We start from the raw sequence: 24,894 nt of genomic DNA, 5'->3' as shown, positions 1-24,894 counted from the left end.
TCAGTTACCAATAAAAGAATTTAGCAGGTGCAACACTGTTGTATGTTGGCACAACCAATGGTTATGGAATCAGCCAGGTATAGGGCGAGGGTATGAGTAGAAGAGCGTATAAAAATCATATAAGTTATGTGTTCCGTGCAATGCAATGGATCTCCCATTGCTTAGCTACTATTACCAAGCGCGGATTTCTGGCGAGGAAGGAAAGAAGAGCCCTCAGCACACTGAAAACATGGCAGTTCCAATCTCTAAACCCATCTTCTGCTGAGGGTGCTAGCAGTGAATTCGCAGCCATTCTGTATAGCTCATATCATGATCCAGTATAACGGCTGTTACGGTAGGACTTGGGGATGGCTAGGCAACAATGAGCGATTTGGTGGTCAAGGTGCCAAGGTGCCAAGGTGATGTGAAGGGATAGGAGAGATACATAGCTCGAATGTGAAATCTCTGCAGTCAAGTCACAGGTAGACTGCGAACGATGTCTTTCAGCTGAGTGTCTGGTCATTGAACGAAATACCAATGATGCTCAAAACATATCTCCCTGTATATCCTAGTGTAACGTCTAACATACTCGAGGAAATACCCAACGTAGCCCTAGCTCAAACCCAGCGACTTAAGGCGATCCAATTTATCTTTCAATGCCTGTACACCACTAGGCTCCGTCGAACTCATCATGCTTCCAGAGCTTATATTCTCCAACGTATCCAAGAGCAATTTCCCGTCTGTTTCCTTGAGTAACCTGCCTCCTTTTCGATTATGATAGTCCTCCATCTCTGGAACGACACGATATAGATAAGGGAGTCCCAATGTCGATTCGATTGGCGAGAGTTTCTGTTCCAAGGTCTGCGCCAGAAGCTGGCCCAGCAGATTCTTCGGTGATGGGACCGCAAAGCCTGCAATTGCAAGCTTTGGAGCTCCATTAAGAATGAATTCTCTTGCAACTGGGTTTTTCGAATACTCATCTAGTATGTGTGAGACTATATAGTCGTACGCAGAGATTATGCGCATATAACAAGCCAAAGAACTCAACACATATTGGCTCCGAACCCAGCTGCACGTGTTGATAGTTGCGAAAGATTCACGCGGAAATACGTTATTCATTATTTTGTTGAGAATTTTGTCGAGTTCTGAAACCATTCCGAGCGTTTCAGCGATCGGGTTAAAGCCCGGTCCGTCTGTATGGGATTGTTTGTAGATATCGTGGTCCACCGTTTGGGGTTTTATCGTCAACGAAGTTGTAACATTCCAACCTCGTGTCCTTAGGTCGATAATCAGCTTCGTAAGCTGTTGCTGTAATTGAAGTAGCTCGCATTCCAAGTCTTCGCTATAACTCTGGTTTGATCCGGAAGCCCCATAGTCTGCAGTCACACCAGTGTGGCTACTCATTTGATCATATAGTTCTTGCCCATCTTCGAAGCCGAAAGTGTCGAGATACTGTCCTGTATCATGATAAACAGTGGTGGTCCCATTTGCGTAAGACATAATTGAGTCCAGCGTAATGTCGTCCATCATTGTCCAAGACACATCGTCTACGACTGTGCTAAGAGCAGACACATTTCCACTATACTCATCTGTCCTCGTACTAGAAGCCTGTTGGTCTTCTCCACAACTCCTTGCAGGGCGACCTGGCCTTCTGTGCCTGTTCGTGACGCATCTGACCCCAGAGTCGACGCAACGGAGGCAAGCGCCAGCCGAATTGCCCTCGTCTCGAAGACACTTGAGTTTCTGGCTGCGGCATCGCTCACAGGCCGGACGTCTTTTCACCGGCAAAACAGAAGATACACCCTGTCCTGGTGGCTGCGTGAGGTTCGGCGAAGACATGATAGATGCGTGTGTGATTTTCTAGTAGCATAATTTCCTTACTCGAAAGGATTGAAGCAAGAGGAAAAGGAGTAAAGTACGTAATAATAGATCATCTTTGATGGGGTTGCAGCGTACCAACACTGTGAGTACGGGAGTCTGAAGGCAAAATTACGACATCGGCAGAACCATAGATGATATTTAATGCTTTTCCCCTTTAGTAAGCTTAGACTGAACTTGCTTACCCCACACACCCTATCTGAGAAATAGATGAAATGTTCTGCCAGTCAAGTCTATTCGTTGCGCAACCGGTCCGCGAGACACAAAATTATAGCAGCATTCAGTGGACACTCTTGGCTCTGTGAGGTCGATCTGGATTACTCGGCAACTGGATTCGAAGGTAGTAGAAAAATTGACAAGAAACGCGAAATCATAACGGAAAATGTCGAAATAGACAGTATAGCGTCACGTAACAATTGCTCAATCTTTTAATCAGAGGGCATCTCGAATACGATTACACACGGTATCGTTTGGCTCTGCAATACATGACATCCTTCTCACATCTCCGTGTGCAGTAATGATATCTGTCCAATATTAAATTGACCCGGCCTCGAGTCTCCGGACTTGGCATTGCCGGTATGCAGGAGAGTTGCACGGCCTCCTTCAAGCATAAAAAAGTGTTATAAAATATAAACTGCTCTGCAAACTAGGCAAAAGGGTATGCCGAGGTCATTCAACATATCTGGCAGGCAGATCAGTGACGTTCTGGGAATTCTTTCGCATCCATAAGCATGGTAGGTTATCCATATGTAATACGACCGAGGGCCAGCAAATATGCAGGGCATGAATTTCGAACCTTCACCAAAGTGGAACCGATCAGCGGTCTGTCTCAACTTGACGCAGTAGCGAAAATAGCTTTCACTTTCTTGTCGGCTAGAGGTCTCCCGGGGAGTTTACGGAGTTGTAGCAGTTACGGGAGTTCGTCCGGCTGCGCATGCATGACGTTACATTGGCTGCCAACGGGCGATATCGTGAAGGCTCTTGCCAGGTACATGTCGGATCAGCGGACGCATAATCTGGCTTTTCTTCACGACGAGATGAACGCCACTTATAGAGCGTTCCTTGCAATTGAAGACTATCTCGGCTATCGCTTTTTAAAGTTTTTAGGTGCGGGTATTGAGAGTAGAATGTCGTCGTTTTCGGAACCGCTATGGCATTGACTAGGTCATATGGACACTGATAAGCATGGCATGATAAACCTTCGCTATTGGATGGATAAAAATGGAAACTACGCTCCTGAAGAAATTGGTTGGTATGGAGAAATTCGGATTTTACGCACAGTTGATAACTAACCGAAACTGTAAAAAAGGGCGAATCAAGTGGAGGCGCAGCGAGGTAGACACAACGACTCGAAAGGACCGGATAGTATACCGGCAAGCAATGTTAAAGCCATGAGGAAACAGGATATGGAACACAGACTCCATGCACGGTGCATACACACACTCGCAGGAAGCAAATACGCCCTTTTCGGATTTTGAAAGCAAGGTCGTGTGGACTTCGAGCCCCATATGCACAGTATTCGCGCGGTGGATGAATTCACCACAAGTGGCGTGAGAAGTCAACCTCACATAACGAGAAAGTAGGTTATCAGATTGAAGTCCAAAGTTCTGTTCAGACTCGTATGGATAGGATATTAGATTACGGAGGACAAGAAGATGCCGGCGTTGATTCTAGCCCGCATCCCCGCTTCTTATCCAGCGAAAAGAGGGAGCAATCAATTTAATCACAATCGTAAGATCTTTAACTGCGTAACTAGCTATGAGATAGGTCGACTTCAAAGGCAATGACTTGAGGTTGTTTCATTGGGACCGCAATTTCATGCCCAACTATATTCCTCAACAGTGGCTTTTTCCATTCCAAATCTCTGGGAAAGTGTGACCCAAGTCCCCGTGTAACACAGAACACGGAACGAGGATGAGCTCGCTTGATCGCCGAACGCGTTCTGCAGCGCGGCCTCTACCTTATCGTAGTTGACAAAGCCGAGTTTTTCCACAGCTTCACGCGTGAGCAGGTTTGTGAACATATCGTGCAAAGGACCCCCCTCAGCCCATCTCACAGGTGCAAAAAATGGAAGCTTCCGACGATTGTATAGCTCCTCTGTAATGTATGGCCTCACCGCTTCACGCAAGATCCACTTTTCAGTAATAGTCCGCAATGCAGAACCAGCGGCCTTCCACCAAAAATTGTCGACGGAATCGACAACACTATCTGCTGGTGGCTGATAATGAAGCTTGGTACTCGGCGGTAACGAGTTCACATATTCTGTCAAATGATGGTCCAAAAAGGGTGTCCGGGCTTCGATGCTGTGCGCCATCTCGGACCTATCGCCCAAGCCTGCGAGTTGCAGGTTACTGAAGGTGGCCTTATTGAACATGTACAATGCGGTATGTAGCGGATGCCACTTGTTGCGCATCTTCTCCAACACTTCAGGCGCATGTGAGCTCAGTACGGTCTCTCGCCTGTCCCACTTCCCGTGATACTGTATACGGACCCAGTCGGAAAACACTTCATCAGCAGGCTCCGAAGTAAGAAGATTTTGTGGCATCGTGCTCCCCATGAGGTCATCTTGAATATCAAGGCCTTGAGTTTTGTTGTGCTTGGTAGCTCCAAAACTCCTCCACACAGCATCCATTTCCTCACTTGCAGATTTCTGTAGACTCTCCCGGAGTACATCATCCTGAGCAAGAGCCGTGGATGGCATATTCAAATCAGGGAATCGAAGGAACTCGGCTGGGAAGAAGCTGTAGCCAGCAAAGTGTTCATCGGATCCTTCCCCGCTCAGTATAACCTTGATGTTGTGCTCACGGGGCAGAGTAGACAAAGCGAACTTGGCAACAGTATTGAGATCGAAATGATGATGCTCGGCATGATACGCAGCATCTTGAAAGTCAAGGGCTATCCGTGCCTCATCCACGTGTCTTTTGTAACTTTTGACCCCAAGCCAATCTGCGGTGCGCTCCGCAATGTCTCAAACTTTTCGTTAGTTTGTATTCTTCACATGGATGGCTTATTTACTTACCAGATTCGTCATGCCCAGACTCTTGTGGGAACTTCACACTAAAACAAGAAACCCTTGTAGCCCGCTCACTACCAAGTTTTACGTCTTCTTTCCGAATGAGCTCAGTCACTATTCCTGCAACCGCCGACGAGTCAATGCCACCAGAAAGGTAGACACCAACAGGAACATCCGCACGCAGTCGTAGTCTGATAGACTCGACGAGTCGCTCCCGAACACCAAGGATCATTTCCTCGACAGATCGTGATTCTACTTGTGTCTGTGTTTTGGCGCAACGTTTTAGCTTTGCTCATGGAATATCATGATATCACATACCTTGTCCGGGTACTCAGCATCCCAGTATTGATTGATGGTAAATCCGCGCTCCTGGCTGACCTCGATCCAGTGACCCGGTCTCAACTTTCGCACATCTTTGAAAAGCGTTCTGTCATCGATCATCCATCCACTACTTGAGAGGCTCCGAACATCCCATCGCGGCTTCCAGCCCATGGCTAGGAAGGCTTTTGCCTCCGAGGCAAAGAGCACACGATTATCCAGCTTGGTCCATAGAAGAGGCTTTATTCCAAAACGGTCGCGCCCAGCAAGCACACGACGGGTTCCTTCTCTTTCGTCAAAAAGAACAAAGGCAAATTCCCCACGGAGGTGACTGAAGAACTCTGGCGCACCATACGCCTTGTAAAGGGCAACAAGGACCTCGCTGTCACTCGAAGACTTAAAGACGTAGCCATGTTTCTCTTCACACTCGTGACGTAGACGTTCAAAGTCATAGATTTCCCCGTTAATTACAGCATGAACAAGCCCATCATCGCTATGAAGTGGCTGGGAAGCGCATTCAGACAGATCGTTGATTGAGAGACGGCAGTGACCAAGGCCAACAGTGCCGTCCGCGCTGACCCAGGTACCCGAACCGTCGGGTCCGCGATGTCGAATCCTGTCAATGGCACCATCCAGTTTCTTTGACAGTTGCTCTCGTTCGTAAGTGGTAGCTAAACCGTGGTTCTGTTTGTGATTGTCTTCAAGCATAGTGAAATTTTCATCGTTGATGCAGCTGACTAGGCCAGTATGTTGACAAAAGCAACTGGCAATGAATCCACACATCGTAGCTGGAGTGGGGACCAATGAAACAAAGAAAGCTGGGGGAAGTTTACACTGAAATATTGGAGTATCGGATTAATGTATAAAAGAGTTCGTAAGATCAACCTTTCAAGTAGTATTAATATACTTTTCTTCAGCATTTACATTACTTTTATAAAACATTTCTTCAGCCAATTCTGGTTAGCTTCACCTTTCTTATGTTCTTCTCTCAACCGTGCATATCCGGGGAGGTTGGTGAAAGAAGTCTTGATATTAATTCTCCGAAGTAATCCTCCGAAGTAAGCCTCCGAAGTAATCCTCCGAAGTAATCCTCCGAAGTAAGTCTTCGACTCAATCTCGATTTGTGATTCCGATTTATAAATCTCCGGAAATGAGGGTGTCACGACCATGGCAGATCCGGTCCATCCTGACTGGGGCTGTATTTGGCAAGCACCACTAATAATAGGGCTTTCTAAGAGTCCGACGTACTTGATTTCCGCCTCTTTACATTTCAACACATGTAATTTGAGATTATAAACTTGAAACAGCGGCGGACTCGTTCTGTATTCGTTCAGGGTGAAATTAACGCGTGTTCGCTTTTGTTGAGCCTGAATCTTAACATGGCATCTAGGCAAAGAAGAGCTATCCTTATCTCGAGTTTGCCGTTTTAGCAAATGGTTGGGAATATACTGTCATCATGTAGATTATGAAGTTGAATAATTATGGCCATGTTCCTCACCATCAGTGTTTCCAGGCCTGTGCAGCAACTTCTCCGTAATAGCACGTACCAAGATATGACCATATGAAGGTTGCGATTTCCATTAAAGCTTGATTTAGATGGAACAGTAAGAAATCTAACTAAGTGAAATGCTTAATCCAGGGAAATTTGAAAAGCTAAAGAGTAAGAGTGAGTTAATTAACCGAATTAACTGCATGTGAATATTAGTTCTTGATTTTAGCAACATTCGGAAAGTATCTGCAGCCAGGCGGACGACGGTACATTATAGCTTTAGTCTCTATACTACTCAACATGGTACTGTACGATTCTGCCTGGAAGTTATAGCCTTCACTGGGCTTTCCTGGGGAGACTATGGTATCACGACCGGACAGTTTTCTGTAGAGATTGTCCAGGGACTGAGATGTAAGACCCTGGCAACATACGAACTTCCCCGAAAGGTTTACCGAACGACAAAGGTCTATAAATGTCTGATGTGTTTTCGATGGAAATCGATCTTCTTTTGACGAACAAGCACCAGACTCCAACGTTTCCCTATAACAATTCCTACTCCATTGATTTCGTGTTTATCTATTATCATCATGGCACCTAAAAACGCGCGATACTTCAAGCACGAAGGCAAAGACATTCCGATCCTCGATCTTGAAACCATTGACTTTGAAAAGTTAGTCTGCAACGACATCGATGAAGTTCAGAGACTACTCAAGTCCTGCCAAAATGAAGGATTCTTCTACTTGGATCTTCGCAGTATCAACGGTCGCCGTCAGATTGACGATAAAGATCGACTGCTTGGTTTCATGCGCCGCTTCTTTCACTCCAAATTTGCTGATAAAAACGAGATTGGGCTCCCAGAGCAGAAGCACGGGTATGTAACTTTCTGTCAATGCTTTCGGTAGAGCACCTCTATAGCTAACTCTATTTTCAAGTTATGAGCCGATTGGCTTGCATGCCGGGCTCGATAATGATAGCAGAGATGGCTATGAATGCTTGAAGGTCGTTACTCTTGGCACCCTCTATGAACACAAGATCCCTTTGCTAAATGTACATAGGTCTCTCTTTCTGAATTGTCGAAGGATACCGACCTTAACCTTCCACGAATCATCAACAACAACGATGTCAAGATTCTTCGAGACTTTGCTGCTGGTGGGGATTTGATCACCAAGACAATGCTATCTTGTCTCTCCAACGTGCTTGGTCTGACCGGCGAAAACCGCTTCGAGTCTTTCCATCGAAACTGGAGGCCCTCCAATAGTACCCTCGCAATGTTTCGTTACATTCCTAGCGAAGAGACTGAGACCCATGCCCCTGGCCAAAAGTCCACCGGTCACCAGCAGCACACTGATATTGGTTCTTTCACCCTCTTGTTCAGCGACCAGTATGGGCTTCAGGTCCAGCCCGCCAACGAAGCAAACGCAGAGTTTGGCTTCGTGGAGCCGCGTGATGGGCATGCGATCATAAACGTTGGAGATTCTCTACGATTCGCCTCAGGCCACCAACTTTACTCTTGCATCCATCGAGTAGTTCCTTTGAACGAGGAACGGTATTCGATTGCTTATTTCTTGCGTCCGGAGGTTGATAAAACATTCCGAGACAGCGAGGGCCGCACTCTGACCGCTGGCCAGTGGCATGACGAAAAGTATGAAGTTTTCGCATCTACACATGAGGATCAGGCCACCAAGGTCCCAAAGACAATGCTTTTGGGCGGAATGCCCGAGCGTATCGCTCAAGGTGTATTGGTTGGGTGAATGCGTTATGCCTGAATTTCAATGTCTCTTTCATTTTTTGACGTTTGCACAATATATATCTAGTCTCCACTCCAAAACCTCGCCGGATCAACGGAAAGAAAAGCGGTAAAAAAAAAAAAAAAAAGAAAAAGAAAGAAAAAGAGAAGAAAAAAAAATTATCCAGTTGGATGGGGCCACCAAACAGGACAGGCATGGCCGTCAATTTACTCACTAAACGATATGCACTGAGCTGAGCGACTATTAGCATCAATCATCAAATACATTCTTTTATGGCTAGCCGCATAATCAGGCCGACTCATGTAGAGGTATTCTAACACGAGTGAAAGTAATGGTAGATCTTGCCCTTTGTGCACATGGATAACCTAGCCGTTGTGGACTTTTCAATGTCATAGTTGATCAGATTGAGTTTGCTAGTTCTTATGGCTCGTGTTACTTAAGCGATCATAGCCACTAATCATTAGCATAACTATAGGATATAATACGTGACAGTCCTTATTAACCTAGCGGTGCCGTAACAGCGCTCTCCAAATGGCCTAGTATCAGCCGTTCGCAAGCATAATTAGAACGCGGCGAGCGGAGGTGTCTTCACGTATCATGTAAACTGACGACCTTGCTGTCGTTCATTCCTTAATTGTGTAAGCTGTCATTGAGCACACATGCCACTGTACGAAGATGGGCAAAGAGCATGCTCGCGATCGTTGGGAAACGATCACGAACCAGGATCTACATACCCATGGGACGGGAACGGTGCCATAGAGTATCTGCCACGACATAAGCGAAAAGGAAACGAGCTGAGCCTTCGGACAGTATTCTCTTAGCTAGCGCACCTTGTTAGCATAAACCCACCCAGACCTATACTCCAGGTTTATCTAAGAAACCCGACCGTATAATTCGTCACACATCTCATTAGGGAAGAGATTGTGAATTTTAAGAACTCCGACGTGTAACTCCAACATGCAGAGATGTTGGCATGCGCCCTTAAGTTAACATGAACCACCTCTTGCATCCCTTGCAGCGATGCATCATTCATGCAGATGTAAAGCTTACAGGAAGGATGCTTGCAAAAGGACCAGTATTTCCTGTCTAACTGGTTATTAGTTCACCGAAAAAGCGATTTCGATGCTACACCGGAGGTATTAGCGGTGTAATACCTTCGCCAAATGTGAGGGTAGACAAAAAAGAAACCCCCCGATCGAAGGCTTCGGAACTCGATCGCAATTTTTCGGAAGTTTATGACCGGCTATTAACTTAAATCGAAGCTGGATATAATATGACAACCCAATAAAATAGACTGTTTGGTATATATTAGTCTTCGTGGTTTTTACGAAACCCTGCTTTATATTGATTGTTAAACGTATCCATAACCACTATTAGGCTAGTTCCTAATATATAGCTTCACATTTTGTTTAGCTAGCGCAGTGGTTTGGTGCGTCATATATATGACTCAACGATTAATGACTTCTAAAACTCGTGTACGCAGGGACCTCTATAGAGATTTCTGACACTAGCATTGAGTAGAGTTGGTACATATACCACTAGGCAATGTAGTAAGAATTTCCGTATCGGAAATTTTGTGCGCCAAGGGCAGCTGCGATTGCGGAAGTTAGGTGGCAACATTCATAAGGAGCATACATGGGTAGAAAACCTAGAGTATACTGGCTTCACATCTCGGCAATTCCGTGTTGCATATTAGGAATATGAAAACAATCATGTTAGACTAATACTAGAATGATAAGCGGCACCGCAATTTGTGCGTTTAGTGAAAGGCCTAGGCTCATCCAGTTTTGCCTTTTATTGCGTATAGTCCGGTATTTCGATAAGCCAGGTATAAAATATTTGAGGCACTAAGATTTACTATCGTTAGTCTCTCCCCGAGTCTAAGAGCTACCTTGTGGACCCGAGAGGGTGATTTGGGGTGGGTACCCGCTATGTCGGTGCAACAGAATCATAAGGACGAAAATACTATCAACTGTTGCAACGGAACTAGAGTCGGAAGGGAGCGGGAAGTAGTGCCTCTTGGATAACATACAACATTCCTGATCATGAAAGCGATTTGAATAGTCTCGGTCTGCATAAGAAAATCTGCCTGGAGGAGTTGTAAGCTACGTACCCCGGGAAGGGGGTGTCGTGCAGATTCGCATGAATGAATTTTCTAAGTTTCCCGCTCTTATAGCGACATAATACCGCACTTGATGCCTCGGCCTGTGCGGCGTTGTCGGAACCATACCTTAATGTATCATCAGCCAGTCGTGAGCATCCTGAAGCCCCATATCCTGGAACCGCTCGGGCAATTAACAATTGGAGAATCCAAAAAACGCTCCGGTGGAAGTTGCATTAAAATGAATTTTTCCAGGAAAACAGGGGAAGGGAAAATTATAAGTTTTGAGCTAGCCTTCATTGCCCCTTCATTGTACAGCTTCCACCGCTTCCACCACTTTGCGAATTTTATTCATCTGTCACCATGTCTTCCAAAGTGCAATCCGCAGTGACTTTGATATTCTCGTGGACCGAACACCCCTTTGCGCATATCAGTGTCGCTGCCATATTCCTAGTGTTCATCTATCATGTTAAAAGTCAATCACAAGATTTCCCATATCTCAACCCAAAGAAACGCTTCGCATTGACAGCTTCTGCGGTTCGCAAAGAATTCATGACGTCGAGCAGGACGATATTGTCGAAGGGCCGTTTTCAGTACCCGGATACACCGTGCATGGTCAATTCTGAGTGGGGCGAGGTGCTTGTCCTGCCACCACATTTGATTAACGAGCTGCGTAATGACCCACGCCTCGATTATCTAAGGGTGACGCAAGATGTAAGTCAGTTGCTATCGATGGTACGTTTGGCCTAACTCTTGATTCAGGACAGCCATGCCTACATTCCTGGCTTTGAACCATCTAACAGCGATCCCAAGCTGTCAGCGGTGATCACGAGACACCTGACTAAAGTATTGGGTGGGAAGCCTCAAATGGATCCTAGAATAAGACTAGACCAGAATACCTAATTGTGGTGACAGCGAAACTCACGAAACCAATTTCTGACGAGACCACTCTCGCTCTGCAACAGTCATTCACTGATTCACAAGGTAGTTCTTTTCTTGCAACGGGGAAATGCAACTAACATAACACAGTATGGCACGAAATCTCTCTCGCAACATATATACCGAACCTGATCTCACGTCTGTCTTCACGAGTCTTCATGGGAGAGGCCCTTTCCCGCAATGAAAGTTGGGTCCAGGCATCGGCAAGGTACGCAGCGCAAAATTTCGCTAGCGGAGATGATCTGCGAGCATGGTCGCGTCCCGTGCGGCCCTTGGTGCATTGGTTTCTTCCATCCTGTCGAGAGACACGTCGTCAACTAGCGGAGACTCGTGGGGTGCTTGAGCCGTTGATCAAGGAGCGCGAATCCAATAGAAGAGACGCACTAGCCCGCGGCGAAAACCTTATTGACGATGATCATTGCCTCGAATGGTTCGAACAGGAATTGGACGATGGTTACGATCCGGCCACTGCTCTAATCACTCTCTCCATGGTCGCGATTCATACCACTAGCGACCTGCTCCAAGCCACAATGCTTAACATTGCCCGGCATCCGGAGTTATTCAAGCCTCTGCGGGAAGAAATCATATCTGTACTACAAACACACGGCCTTACGAAACAAGGACTATACGACCTCAAGCTGTTGGATAGTACTCTCAAGGAGTCTCAACGGCTTAAGCCGGTGATGCTAGGTGAGTCGCACGATGTATATCCCCTATAAATTTGAAATAACTAGTAGGCAGTCACATGGCGTCGCGCTGCTTTAGAAGAGGTCAAAGTTTCTACTGGGCTCACAATTCGTAAGGGTCAGAGAATCGCAGTTTCAAACGCTCATATGTGGGATTCAGCATATTACCATAACCCTGATAGGTTCGATCCTTACCGATTTCTTCGCATGAGGGAAATTCCAGCAGAACAGAGCTTGTCCCAACTGGTGACCACAAGCGAGAAGCACCTTGGATTCGGGCACGGCAATCATGCATGTCCAGGACGATTTTTCGCGGCCAATGAGCTCAAGATTGCGCTTTGTCACTTGTTGTTGAAGTATGACTGGAAGTTACCTGACGATCACGAGCCACAGCCTATCTCTCACGGAATGACCCTAGGTTTAGACCCTAACGCAATGCTTTTGGTTCGACGACGCAAGGAGGAAATTAACTTGGACTCTCTTTGAATTGAGGTGGAATGCTAAGTTCTCACGGATTTTGGCTTGTTTGCTTGTCAGAGCGCTGCAGGACTGCGTGGGGGTTCCACGTGGGGGCATACAGATTCGTATATAAGGACCGTTGGATCGCCGTACAGGTGGTTCCAACGGCAGGCTTTAGTTGTTTTCTTAATATACCGGTGCCCATCACTCTATCGTTCCAGTGATTCTTACATTGCTCTAGATGTACCTTCAAACACGGAGCTATACAAACCTTAAACATGACCAACGTTAGGAATAATAGCAATATAATTTTGCAGTTCATATGGCTAAGCAATGGTGCAACGAAGATCACAGGAACAAAGGATCAGAAAGTAAAGCGAGCTGTGTCGGTAAACAGTGAGCTAGCCATCCTGTGGGACCACAGGATGAATTCACCAGAGTAACCAGCATAAAGGTTCTCTCCCGGGGATCCCTGGGCCAAATCACCTCCCCTCATTTTCTTTTTTATTTTCCCTTTTACGTTCTTCAATCTATTACTAACTCATCTCAAGAGCTTACTGCACCTTTCGACTCATTCAAATGAAGTTGAACTGGTTGGGCATGACAAGTGACTTCACTGCATCCTGATTTGATTAGAACAAATGTGGTGACCCAGACATATCAATAGTTATTTCCAACTCACATTTTGAAGAGGCTGTTGCTGCAGTGAGTATATGAGAAAGATCCCTGGACATTGGGCGAGGTGACGCTTGAAGGTAGGAGATATAGGATTATCACCACATTTCCAAATCCTGGTAATTAGGTCGTCTTGTACATACTTATGATCTCGGGTGCGCACATCTTACCAAGATCTTCTATGTTTTGTTCTTATCTCGATAGATTGAATGCTATGCTGACCAATATAATATGAAAAAGTGAAGAATTGCTTGCCATACACCTAGGCATGAAACGTCTGACGCAGAAACTCAATTTGGGCGTCAAGAGCCACGGCCGATCCATGCCCGCTGAGAACATTCATGTGCCCTCTATCGCTTACAAGAAGCCTCTGCTTTGGCTCTTGTAGCACGTCGTAAATCATTGTTGTCTGCAGTTTGACCGGTGAAATAACGTCGTGCTCAGGAGTCACAACCATGACTGGAGTCGGAGACACAAATGGCATTATTCCGAATGGCTTGAATGCCGCAATGTGGTAATAGCTTCGCAGAGTGGTCTGCGGTACGAAGTTGGGCTCGATTCTGGCAGCTCTTTCAATCATGCTGTATATGTCCTCGTCTGCGAAACCTGTACCGAATCCCGCGGGGTTTTCACCTTCTTCGGTCAGCATGGGAACATATACCGGCTGGTTCCCAGCCAGGCAAGATTCCCTATCTTTCATAGCCTTGGATAAGACTTTGCCCCATTTCGAAAACTCCCAGATTGTCAGCGGTGCCACGGCAATAACTGCTTTGACTCGCTTGTCAAGTGCTGCAGCACAAAGAGCAATCATGGCGCTGTAGGAATATCCCCAGAAGCTGATCCGTGATGGATCGACATGAGGATTACCTCTCATGAAGGTTAGAGCATCGTGATAATCCTCCATGTTACGGGTAGGTTGGATTTCGTTCCGTGGAGTGCCGTCACTTGCGCCGATGCAGCGAGGATCGTAGCTCAGGACGGTAAAACCAGCTGCATGAAAGTATTCTGCGACCTCGGCCACAATCATCTCCTTGGTCATGTTGAACTGTTGTGGTCATTAGCGTCGAAAAGCTTCCAAGTCGGTATTGTAGAGGAGGCCTGTACCCCTGGTGTGATTATGATAGCAGGACTATTGAGAGCACCCAGGAAAATCCATCCACGCAGTGTAAGCCCATCCAGAGTTTTGAACTCGACGTCCTCGTGTCGCTTCATCGCAGAGATAACAATTGATAGAATGTAGATGGATAGACTAACTTGTGGTCTATGCATTTGATGTCAAATGTGGCTGACATAAATACAAGCCCAATAGTGTTGACCGCCACCTGTAAAGTGAGCACGGTTGAACGAAAAGCATGACAGCGATGAGTTGAGAAATGCAAGAACCCGGGTCACTAATACAAAACGGCATGTCAAATCCTTGCTGGCCAACCACAGACTATAGCGGATAATCCGGAAAGCATATTTGTCTGGTCTAACCCTCTTGCGCCTTTCACCCTCGGTGAAAATAAGGTTACAATACGCTCATGCCGCCCTATCACAACAAGTGAGCGGGGGGGGAATCTAACTTATCCGGTTGGACTATCGGCGGATCCACCATCGGCATTTAGACATCTGAGCTGTTGTCCTTCGCCGAGTCTTAAACCCAACCGGCATGCCCGACAAGCATAGTAAGCTCCCGATAGCCATTTAATTCGGCCTCGGAAAATTGAATGATTGTATAGTTCTGAAACATGGATGTGGAGACCCTTAGTCTTCACAGAGATATACGAAGCAATTTGATGCACATCATACGCTAGTCGTACAGACACGACGTTCGGAGTTGTCTTATCTGTGAAGCAAACGTATACGTTCCGAAGTGTTCAAGGTTGAACTAAAAATGCCCGATTCGCTCCGATATAACCCTGGCCTATACATTGGTTGATAAGAAGAGTGAATAATTCGCGTTCAAGAAACCGAAGTCTTTACGAACCAACTTTCATATTGGATCATTTTTTTACATGATATTCTACAGTAGACTGTTTTTGCTTTTTGTCCAAATCAATTTTTTTTGTGTATCAGACGCATAATTGCATGTTTCAATATGCCAGAATTCTCAACCAAACAAGACGGTGTCACTTCGACTGGTTCCATCCACAATGGGTATTCAGAGCCCGCTATCGACAGCTCCGGGCGACAGCTTGTGGGCCATACTCAGCAGCCCGTCGCCGTCGTCGGCATGGCTTGCCGTCTACCCGGTCATAGCAACTCTCCAAAAGCGCTCTGGGATTTCCTTTTGAAGGGAGGAGTTGCTGTCAACGAGCCTCCATCTTCTCGCTTCAGCTTAGCAGGCCACTATGATAAGTCCATGAAGCCACGTACTATGAAATCGCCTGGTGGTATGTTCATGGAGGATGTGGATCCTGCCCATTTCGATGGCCAATTTTTCAACATCAGTCGGACAGACTGTATCGCAATGGATCCGCAGCAGCGGCAGCTTCTCGAAGTGACCTATGAGTGTCTGGAGAACTCTGGTGTTACCCTCGAGGAACTGAGCGGGACAAGGACTGGAGTTATTGTCGGTTCAAACTTCATAGGTCAGTAGTTTTTCATTCATTCGCACCCCGAGAATGGAATGATATATCTAACGATGCGGCGACGGCAGATTATGGGGCCATTCAAAATCGTGATCCGGAGAACCGAGCGGAATCCATCACCATCGGTCTCGCCTCCTCTATATTGAGCAACAGGATCAGTCACTTCCTGAATGTCCATGGCCCAAGGTATGTAGAAGCCCCCAAGCCCCCCCCCCCCCCAAAAGAAAAAGAACACCCCACCGGGGCGAGCGTCTTCTTCTTAGACGGCTAGCTCTGCTATATATAGCATCGTTTGTACCATATTAGCTGATAATATTACCTCCCAGCATGACGCTTGATACAGCATGCTCAGCCAGTCTTGTGGCCGTTGATGTGGCTTGTCGCTATCTGGATAGCTTCCAGGCTGATGGAATGCTTGTTGAAGGTACAAATATGTGGCTAAGTCCAGAGCACAATCAGGAGATAGGCATGATGCACATGACTCAATCTGGAACTGGAAAATGTCACAGCTTCGATGCTAAGGCCGACGGGTACGTTAAAGCGGAAGGCATCAACGCTGTGTATTTGAAGCGTCTCGATGATGCTATTCGCGACGGCGACCCGATTCGTGCAGTGATTCGCGGAACAGCTGCTTCAGCATCTGGTCGAACGGCAGGTATAGCCAATCCGAGTCCCAAGGCTCAAGCCTTTGCGATCAGAGAGGCTTACAAGAATGCTGGCATCAGAGACTTCCAGGAAACATCATTCTTGGAATGTCACGGCACAGGTACCTTGGCTGGAGATCCGGTTGAGGTGAAGGGTGCGGCCTCTGTCTTTTCCGATGGACGCAGTGATGGTCAAGACTTAGTGATCGGCTCTATTAAGAGCAACATAGGTCATTCCGAAGCTGCAGCTGGAATATCTGGACTTATCAAGGCGGTTATGGCAGTTGAAACCGGTATTATCCCTGGTACGCCAACCTTTGTGACCCCGAACCCAGCCATCGACTGGAAGGCTTCTCGAGTTCAGGCTTCCCGAACATCGATGAAATGGCCCACAGCGGGCATTCGGCGGGCCAGTGTGAACTCATTCGGATTTGGTGGAGCCAATGCACATGTCGTGCTTGAACAGGCACCTTTCTCTCACCACGTATCGTCATACAAGCAAGTGAGCACCGACTTCTTTGACGACAGTGACGATGAGACTTCCGACACAGCGCGTCAGAAAACGTCTGCAGACAAGTTAACTCCACCAACACTGTTGGTGTTCTCCAGTAATGACAAAGCTTCTCTTGAGAACTACGTTGCGTCTATCTCAGCTCACTTGATCAATCCTACCGTATCCATCAACACGGATGACTTAGCTTACACTTTATCCGAGCATAGAAGCAAGCATTACTACAGAGGATTCAGTGTCGTACGCTCCGCCAAAGCCAAGATCGACAAATCAACTCTTGTGATCGGCAAACAGGCATCATCAGCTCCACGAGTCGGTTTCGTGTTCACAGGTCAGGGGGCGCAGTGGTCGCAGATGGGATCTGACCTCCTGAAGCAATCTTCACTCGCCCACAAGGTTATCCAAGACTTGGATGACGTTTTACAGTCTCTTCCTGAACCCCCTTCTTGGTCTCTCCTCAAAGAACTGTCGGAGCCAAGAAGTATCGAAGTACTACGACAGCCTGAGTTCTCACAACCACTGGTGACAGCATTGCAGCTTGCACTTGTCGAAGTCCTCAAGTCCTGGGGAATCACTTCGAAAGCTGTTATTGGCCACTCATCTGGTGAGATTGCTGCAGCCGCAGCTGCCGGCCTCATCACATCAGAAACCGCTATCAGAACAGCCTACTTCCGCGGTAAGGCTGCCAAAATGGTTCCAAGTCCGGACGAACCAGTAGGAATGCTTGCGGTTGGAGTCGGACCTGAAATCCTACAGCCGTACTTCGAATCGGTGCAGGGCAGGATACAGATTGCCTGCTACAATAGTCCTAGTAGCTTGACCATCTCTGGTACTACTGCAACACTCCAGGATCTTTGTACTCGTCTGAAAGAAGACGGACACTTTGCAAGGATGCTGCAAGTCGATCTTGCATACCATTCCGATTATATGTCCGAGATCGGTGACGTCTACGAAAGATTGCTATCCAGTAAACACGCAACTGACGGCCACATGAACGGGAATCAGGCCCTATCAGTGACAACACGTATGTTTAGTTCTGTCACAGGCAACGTTTTGCCGAAAGACGCGTTACTAGGTGCGGCCTACTGGAAGAGTAACATGGTGTCTCCTGTGCAATTTGCCCAAGCGACACGAGCGCTCCTAGCCGACTCTGAGCATGGGGCCGACTTTCTCATAGAGATCGGTCCAAGCAGTACTCTTGCTGGCCCGATTGGACAAATTCAAAAGGAATTCACCACGGGGCCTGCGAATGAATCGACCTACGCATCGACATTGAAACGGGGACAAGATGCTACTTTTCCAATGTACAACATGGCAGGTCAGCTTTTCATCAAAGGTGGCGCAGTTGATCTGTGTGAAGTCAACCGATATTGTGGGCCAGTTTTCAAAATGCGGCCAAAGGTCCTTGTGGATCTTCCAAACTACTCCTGGAACCATTCGATCTCATACTGGCACGAGACACAGGCAAGCAAAGACTGGCGATTCAGGAAATTTGTCACCCATGATTTATTAGGGTCCAAAATTCTTGGAACACCGTGGCAAGCTCCTGTTTTCAATAAGGTCTTGAAACTGACCGATTTGCCCTGGCTGAGTGACCACAAACTAGGCAGTCAGGTCGTGTTTCCTGGGGCGGCATACATGACAATGGCTATCGAGGCCATGTATCAAACGGCCATGATGACAAAGTGGAGGCAAGAGCCTCCAGCTGAATTTCGCTATCGGTTGCGTGACGTGAAGTTCCTGCGGGCATTGGTCCTGGACGAAAACGCCGAAAGCAGAATCACGCTCACGCTCTTCCCTCGGCATGGAGGGTCTATCAGGTCTTGGTTCGAGTTCAAGGTGTGCTCCTTCAACGAATCGCTATCGACAGAGCACTGCGTTGGGCAGATTTGTGTCGAGACCGAATATCAAGTCGCCAAGAGCCTCGGCGAGGCGAAGAACCCTCTGGATCTCCCTGTGCCAGCTGGCATCTGGTACAAGGCCCTCGCTCGCGCAGGCTACAATTTTGGGCCACTCTTTCAGAAGCAACTCAATGTTGAGATTGCCATGGGTCAGAGAAAAGGTCGATCCATGGTCAACCTCCAGCCCCCGTTGGCGATAGCGCATACCGAGTCGCATTATCCCATGCATCCTACTGTCATGGACGGTTGTCTGCAAACAGGATCTCCACCCCTCTGGAAAGGCGATTCTTCTGCAGTCATGAAAGTCCTAGTGCCTAAAACCATTGACAGTCTCGTACTCATGGGAAGTCATGAATTGCCGAGAGAAGGTATCACGTTCTCATCGGCTACTTTCTTAGGTGTTGGGAATGTAGAAGATGCTCGCAATTATGCTACCAATGTCTCTCTGTATGATCCCTGTGACGGGAGATTCATTTTTGAGATGAAGGGCTTGGCATCAGCAGAGATTGATACAAGTGATGCAGCCAGCCTCGACCATACCTTCACTCGTGTCTCTTGGAATGCAGATATTAGTCTATTGATGAAGGCTGACAATTCCCTTGTTCGGAAGTGGTTTGCTGACAGCAATACCATCAAGACCGTACAGGATCTCCTCAATCTTGTGGCACATAAGAACCCTGGTCTTAAAGTGTTGGAGATCAACATGAGTCCAGGGGATTCGTCAAGCTGGTGGATTGATCCTGAGAGCAAGACTCACGCCATACGGGCAGCATCCTCGGATTACAGCCTCGTAGTGAGTGAGGCTAAGACACTAATTAGCGCTCAACAAGAACTTTCTCCTCGTTCAGCCGCGGCCCGCTTCCATCTTCTTGATACTTCGCAGCAAGGACTCATTGCTGAAAGCGTCCAGTTTGACCTTGGAATCATCAAAAGCAGCTCGACAACTGTTTCTGAGAGCACGAATGCATTGGTTTTGAACATGATGCGCAAGTCAATGAGCGAAACAGGTTTCATCTTGACTTCGGGCTTGAGCCAAGAAGCCATTAGTGGTTTCGGCCGGACCGTTGCCGTGCCTCAATTGGGTGCGGATATCTATCTGTCTCAAATCAGGCCGGAAGGGAACGAAACAGCCAACCTGAGAGAAAAGCACCCCAATATCACCCATATCAGCTTCCTTGAACCAGAAACCAAGCACGCGCACAGTATTTGCGAAGTATTAGAGGCTATTGGTAGCGGTAGATGGATGGTGAAGACAGCTGCCGATCCACTAAGGGACATCGACTCTAGCGGAGAAGTTGTCGTTATCCTTGACGAGCTATTCGAGCCAATTCTTCCGCATCTGGATGAAAGAATGTGGAGGATCCTGAAGCATGTTACTCAAAAGCGATGCCAAGTTCTTTGGGTCACCAGCGGTGCTCATATCAATGTCACCGATCCTACGAAAGCTTCCGCAACCGGCCTTCTACGAAGCATTCGAGCAGAAGAAGGACTTTGCCTGATGACACTGGACTTAGAGTGTACGTCTGATGTGCAGAGAATGGCTACGACTATTGAGTCGTGTCTTGAGCAACTCTGTACAGCTGAAGTTGGGGATGATGACCCAGCGGCAGTCGACTACGAATATGTGGAACGAGACGGAATTATAAGCATATCTCGTCTTGTTCCTGACCTCGAACTTACTGCACTTCAGAGCGATGACACGAGCGCACGTCAAACGGAGGTCATGGGACTTCACGGATGCGATACCCTTGTACGGCTCCAGTGCGAACGACTAGGTGATCTGGATGCAATTTGCTTTGCCGAAGCAGCACCACAGCCGATCCCGCTGAGAGAAGGCTTCATTGAAATTCAGATACATGCAGCGGGTCTAAACTATAAGGACGTCGTTGTTAGCATGGGTATCGTGCCCGGCGACGACAGTGCACTTGGATATGAAGCGGCTGGCGTGGTTACTAAGATCAGTCCAACTGCAGCTAGGACCAACCCCGACCTTGCTATTGGCCAACGAGTTGTGGCGTTCAGCCAGGGTGCACTCGCAAATAAATTGCAAACGACACCTGGTCGTGTTCACCGCATTCCCGACTCCATGTCATTTGAAACGGCAGCTACCCTGACTGTCGTCTACCTCACCAGCTTGCACGCACTGTCGATCGCTAAGCTTACCGCAGGCAAACGCATTCTGATTCACTCCGCGGCGGGTGGTGTGGGGATGGCTGCTTTACAGCTGGCCGTAAATGCCGGCGCCAAGGTCAGTTACGCTCCACAAGTGGAAAGCATTTATTCTAATTTTATGAAACCAGGTGTTTGCTACAGTTGGGACAGAAGAAAAAAGAGAGTTTCTCAAATCGACGTTCTCTTTGACCGATGATTCGATTTTCTATTCCCGGAACGTTGACTTTGCTGACCAGATTCTGTCGGCTACAGACGGTAAAGGCGTCGATATTGTACTGAACTCCTTGACCGGAGATCTGCTGGTCGAATCATTCCGCATCCTAGCAGATGGTGGAGTTATGGTAGAAATCGGTAAGAAGGATATTCTTGATCGTAGTAGTCTGCCCATGGCGGTCTTCGACCGAAACACAACATTCAGGGGTGTCGACATGTCTCCAGAAAGGGTATCAGACGACCTTGCGTCGCAGCTGTTCTCAGAGCTTTTCGATCTTCTTGACAATGGAAGGATCCAGCCCGTCCACCCAATCCATCAATTTTCTTGGGGAGACATCCCGTCCGCCATTCGATTTTTGCGCTCGGGCAAACATATGGGAAAGATTGTCATCACTGATGGCGAAGCAGAAGTTCAAGTGCCTGTATGTCCTTACCTCCTTATTTCCATTGGCTTGGGGTTTCATATGCTTCAATCCGGGGTACTAGCTAATTGATTTCTCTAAAGATTCGACGGGCGCCAAAGACTTTTCCATTTGACGACAACCGATGCTATCTTATCGTCGGCGGGCTACGGGGTCTCTGCGGTTCCTTGGCCATATATCTTGCTAAGATGGGGGCGAAATATCTTGCCGTCATAGCCAGGAGTGGGCACAAAGATAAAAAGTCGCAAGCCATAGTCAAGCAAGTCAATGCGCTCGGAGCTCATATTGATCTCCTAACGGCCGATGTTACCGTTGCTGCCGATGTTGATCGGGTTTTGACCGAGACACGTAAGCCGGTTGGAGGTATCATTCAGGGTGCAATGGTGCTCAGGGTAAATATGCCTGGTGTGATAAGTCTGGTAGAAATTGGAGCTAACTATACAATAGGATCGACCATTCGACTCAATGTCAGTCACCGAGTATCATGAGGCGGTGACTTGCAAGGTTCAGGGAACTTGGAATCTCCATGTTGCAGCAGAAAAGCTTGGCTTCAACCTGAGCTTTTTTACCATGCTCTCCAGCATATCCGGTGTCGTTGGGAATCGAGGCCAGGCAAACTACTCAGCTGCAAATGTCTTTCTCGATGCATTCGCCGAGTTCCGTCTTCAGAGGGGCCAAGCAGCGTGCTCAGTTGATCTTGGAGTCATCGAGGATGCAGGTTTCATCGCGGAACGGGGCGGCTTTCAGGACAAACATTTCGACAACCGCATGTTCAATGGAATCGATGACAGATTACTTCGCAAGATTCTGTACTTCTCTATCCTTCAGCAACGGGGTCAAGTAGGATGTGAAAAAAGCCCTTGTGCTAGAGGTAGCCGAGTCTCGTTGGGCCAAATGATTACTGGTCTTGTCATGCCACAACCAGCAGATTCTTGGCTGAGGAAAGACGCTCGCTTCGCTGCTTTATTCACAGGGCAAGGGAGTACGACCGCTATGTCCGGTGGTAACAATAACAATAAGGGCGATGCAGATGTGCAAGCCCTGCTACTCATGCTCCGAACTGCGTCTTCGAATCCGGCAGCCACACTGACCGCCACGATTAAAGTCATTAATCAGTGCTTCATGCGGATCCTACGGCTCTCCGAGCCTCTGGATCCCGCACGTCCACTTTCTATCTACGGCATCGACTCCCTAAGTGCAGTTGAAGTGCGTAACTGGGTGCGGAGCGAGCTAGGTATTCTGGTGACGACGTTGGATATCATGAATGCTTCGTCACTGGAGGCATTTTGCAACAAGATAGTGATGAAGATGGCTGCTTCGGAGAGTTGAAGACGCGTGTGATTGGAGTTACAATCTGATTGTATTACCGCTCGTTCTGAAGGTGCGGTGGTGAGAAAGAAGGACAGCAAAGCTCGTGGTACAGGATGTTACAAACATGCACCCTTGCAGGATGGAGGACCCAGAGGATAAGTATGGATAAGGGACTAGGACACTGACCTCTCGAAGTGACATTATGATCGGCCACGTGACGAAGGATCCAGTCTGGGTCCTTGTCCTGCTGTTATCGTACGTCCACGTTTCCTGTACCGTTGCTAGATCTATATTTTTCTTATAACATTTTTGAAGAAATGCGTCGTGTGAGGCGCCCGACCTCCGCGTATTGAGAGATTCAAAACGTAAAGTTTCTGGTGTCCGGCGATGTCTCCATTTTCGGTGACGCTTGTTTTGTGCTCTATTTATTAAGTCGCAGGTTTTGGTAGTATCCTAGGCTTGCGTGCATTCTGGTTTCCGCCGTCTGGCTTGACAGCCTTTGGGGCCTCCGCGACGAGGGTGCTTATGGGGTTATCGTTTCCTGCATCTCTGCATTTATTTGGTCCGTTGGCATTGGGTCTGCCGATATGCCTTTTTTTTTTATCGCCCTCTTTTTACCTCGCGGCGCTTCTGCGCCCGGCTGCCCTGTTCCCGGGCGGCCCGGCCTCGGGGGGGCCTCCTGCGTCTTTGTCGGAGCTAGCGCGTCCGCAGTTTGTATCGCTGCGTGGAGTCCTGCGAAATGTCGGCTTCCGATCTTCCGGATAGCCTTGAGTTGGCTTTCCGATTTGTGCAGGATTTTGCCATATACCTTCTGCGGTTTTGCTGGGCGCTGTGGGTAGTTTGCGCCGTGGGGTCCGTAGCAGTTTGCGCATTTCGGTGGATTTTGGCAGGGGGCTCCGGGGTCGTGCTTGTCCCGTCTTTTGTTGTAGCGACCGCATCTGGCGATTCTTATGCAGAACCTCCCTCGGTGATATTCCTGGCAATTGTCGCATATGACTACCGCTGTTTTTTTTTTTTTTTCGTAAGCGCGAGAGAGCTCGCTAACAGAGAAGAGCCGGACTTGGGAATCAGTGCAGGACCACTTCAGTTATTCTTCGCTCAGTACAGTTATTCTCTTGGCTGGCGCATCCTGTTAGCATAAACCCATCTAGCACCTAAACTACAGGTTTATCGAGAAACCTAATAGTATAGATCGTCACACAGGAGGGTATAATTAGTGGGAATGAAAGCAGGGAGCAAAAATAAAACATAGCTTTAAATTATAGCACCTTTGAGCCATGAGTACTATTTGAAACAGATCAATGAATCCCCACGCATTCGATACTAGCGATATAAGGCATCGTGCGTCTCGATTTAAGATCTATCCGGCCTCACAATTTATTTCGGCACGATCAGCAATGCTATCCCAGGCATACCGCGTCGTCTTATTATGCGATCACTTATTGCGTTGAATTCTCGTTCCCACAGGATTATTAAGGCAGACGCTGCACAAAACGGCAGGATTAATACACGTGAGGATCAATGGGTTCGCATATAGATTATAAGTTTGGCATCGTGGAAACGCAAGATAATAGCTGATAATCAAACCGCTTTAACAATAAACTCTGTGATTTTGGGTGACCTATTGATTACGATATCGTTTATGCAGACGAGCGCTGGCGCTTTTGAACGACATAGAGACTGCTTCGAAGTTCTGGTTGCGCTTCTTAATAACGGCGCGCACCCAGATGGCGCACAGATTCTGAAGACAAACTCTATCAAAGTCATATGGATGAACTAGTACATAGCTTCTAGAATTTTCCAGACTGGGGAATTGCCTCGGCTGACACTCTGGAAGATTTTTGTGGGTGAGATTTATTTAA

General features: G+C 47.5%; 6 protein-coding genes across 6 annotated transcripts; 3 read left to right on the top strand and 3 right to left on the bottom strand.

Annotated features, from left to right (window-relative positions):
* Positions 1-591: 591 nt before the first annotated feature.
* Positions 592-1,818, bottom strand: PFICI_12434 (uncharacterized protein; the record flags this gene model as incomplete). Its single annotated transcript, XM_007841015.1, has 1 exon — positions 592-1,818. One exon carries the CDS (start codon positions 1,816-1,818, stop codon positions 592-594), a length of 1,227 nt encoding a protein of 408 aa, XP_007839206.1.
* A 1,855-nt stretch (positions 1,819-3,673) lies between these two features.
* Positions 3,674-5,896, bottom strand: PFICI_12433 (uncharacterized protein; the record flags this gene model as incomplete). The annotated part of the gene is made up of 3 exons (XM_007841014.1): positions 3,674-4,824; positions 4,877-5,132; positions 5,189-5,896. The coding sequence occupies 3 exons, from the start codon at positions 5,894-5,896 to the stop codon at positions 3,674-3,676; spliced, it is 2,115 nt and encodes a 704-aa protein (XP_007839205.1).
* A 1,368-nt stretch (positions 5,897-7,264) lies between these two features.
* On the top strand, positions 7,265-8,428 carry PFICI_12432 (uncharacterized protein; the record flags this gene model as incomplete). The annotated part of the gene is made up of 3 exons (XM_007841013.1): positions 7,265-7,548; positions 7,610-7,676; positions 7,733-8,428. 3 exons carry the CDS (start codon positions 7,265-7,267, stop codon positions 8,426-8,428), a joined length of 1,047 nt encoding a protein of 348 aa, XP_007839204.1.
* A 2,461-nt stretch (positions 8,429-10,889) lies between these two features.
* On the top strand, positions 10,890-12,637 carry PFICI_12431 (uncharacterized protein; the record flags this gene model as incomplete). The annotated part of the gene is made up of 5 exons (XM_007841012.1): positions 10,890-11,240; positions 11,289-11,379; positions 11,442-11,510; positions 11,556-12,155; positions 12,207-12,637. The coding sequence occupies 5 exons, from the start codon at positions 10,890-10,892 to the stop codon at positions 12,635-12,637; spliced, it is 1,542 nt and encodes a 513-aa protein (XP_007839203.1).
* Positions 12,638-13,547: 910 nt separating this feature from the next.
* PFICI_12430 (uncharacterized protein) lies at positions 13,548-14,324 on the bottom strand (the record flags this gene model as incomplete). The annotated part of the gene is made up of 1 exon (XM_007841011.1): positions 13,548-14,324. One exon carries the CDS (start codon positions 14,322-14,324, stop codon positions 13,548-13,550), a length of 777 nt encoding a protein of 258 aa, XP_007839202.1.
* A 1,041-nt stretch (positions 14,325-15,365) lies between these two features.
* Positions 15,366-23,050, top strand: PFICI_12429 (uncharacterized protein; the record flags this gene model as incomplete). The annotated part of the gene is made up of 6 exons (XM_007841010.1): positions 15,366-15,858; positions 15,927-16,044; positions 16,185-21,162; positions 21,215-21,721; positions 21,805-22,113; positions 22,169-23,050. The coding sequence occupies 6 exons, from the start codon at positions 15,366-15,368 to the stop codon at positions 23,048-23,050; spliced, it is 7,287 nt and encodes a 2,428-aa protein (XP_007839201.1).
* Between the last annotated feature and the right edge of the window lie 1,844 nt (positions 23,051-24,894).

Source organism: Pestalotiopsis fici, assembly GCF_000516985.1.
Source record: "Pestalotiopsis fici W106-1 unplaced genomic scaffold PFICI_Scf_10, whole genome shotgun sequence".
Taxonomy (NCBI): Eukaryota; Fungi; Ascomycota; class Sordariomycetes; order Amphisphaeriales; family Sporocadaceae; genus Pestalotiopsis; species Pestalotiopsis fici.
Note: the sequence above shows the minus strand (reverse complement) of the source record. Positions and strands in the feature narration are given on the sequence as shown.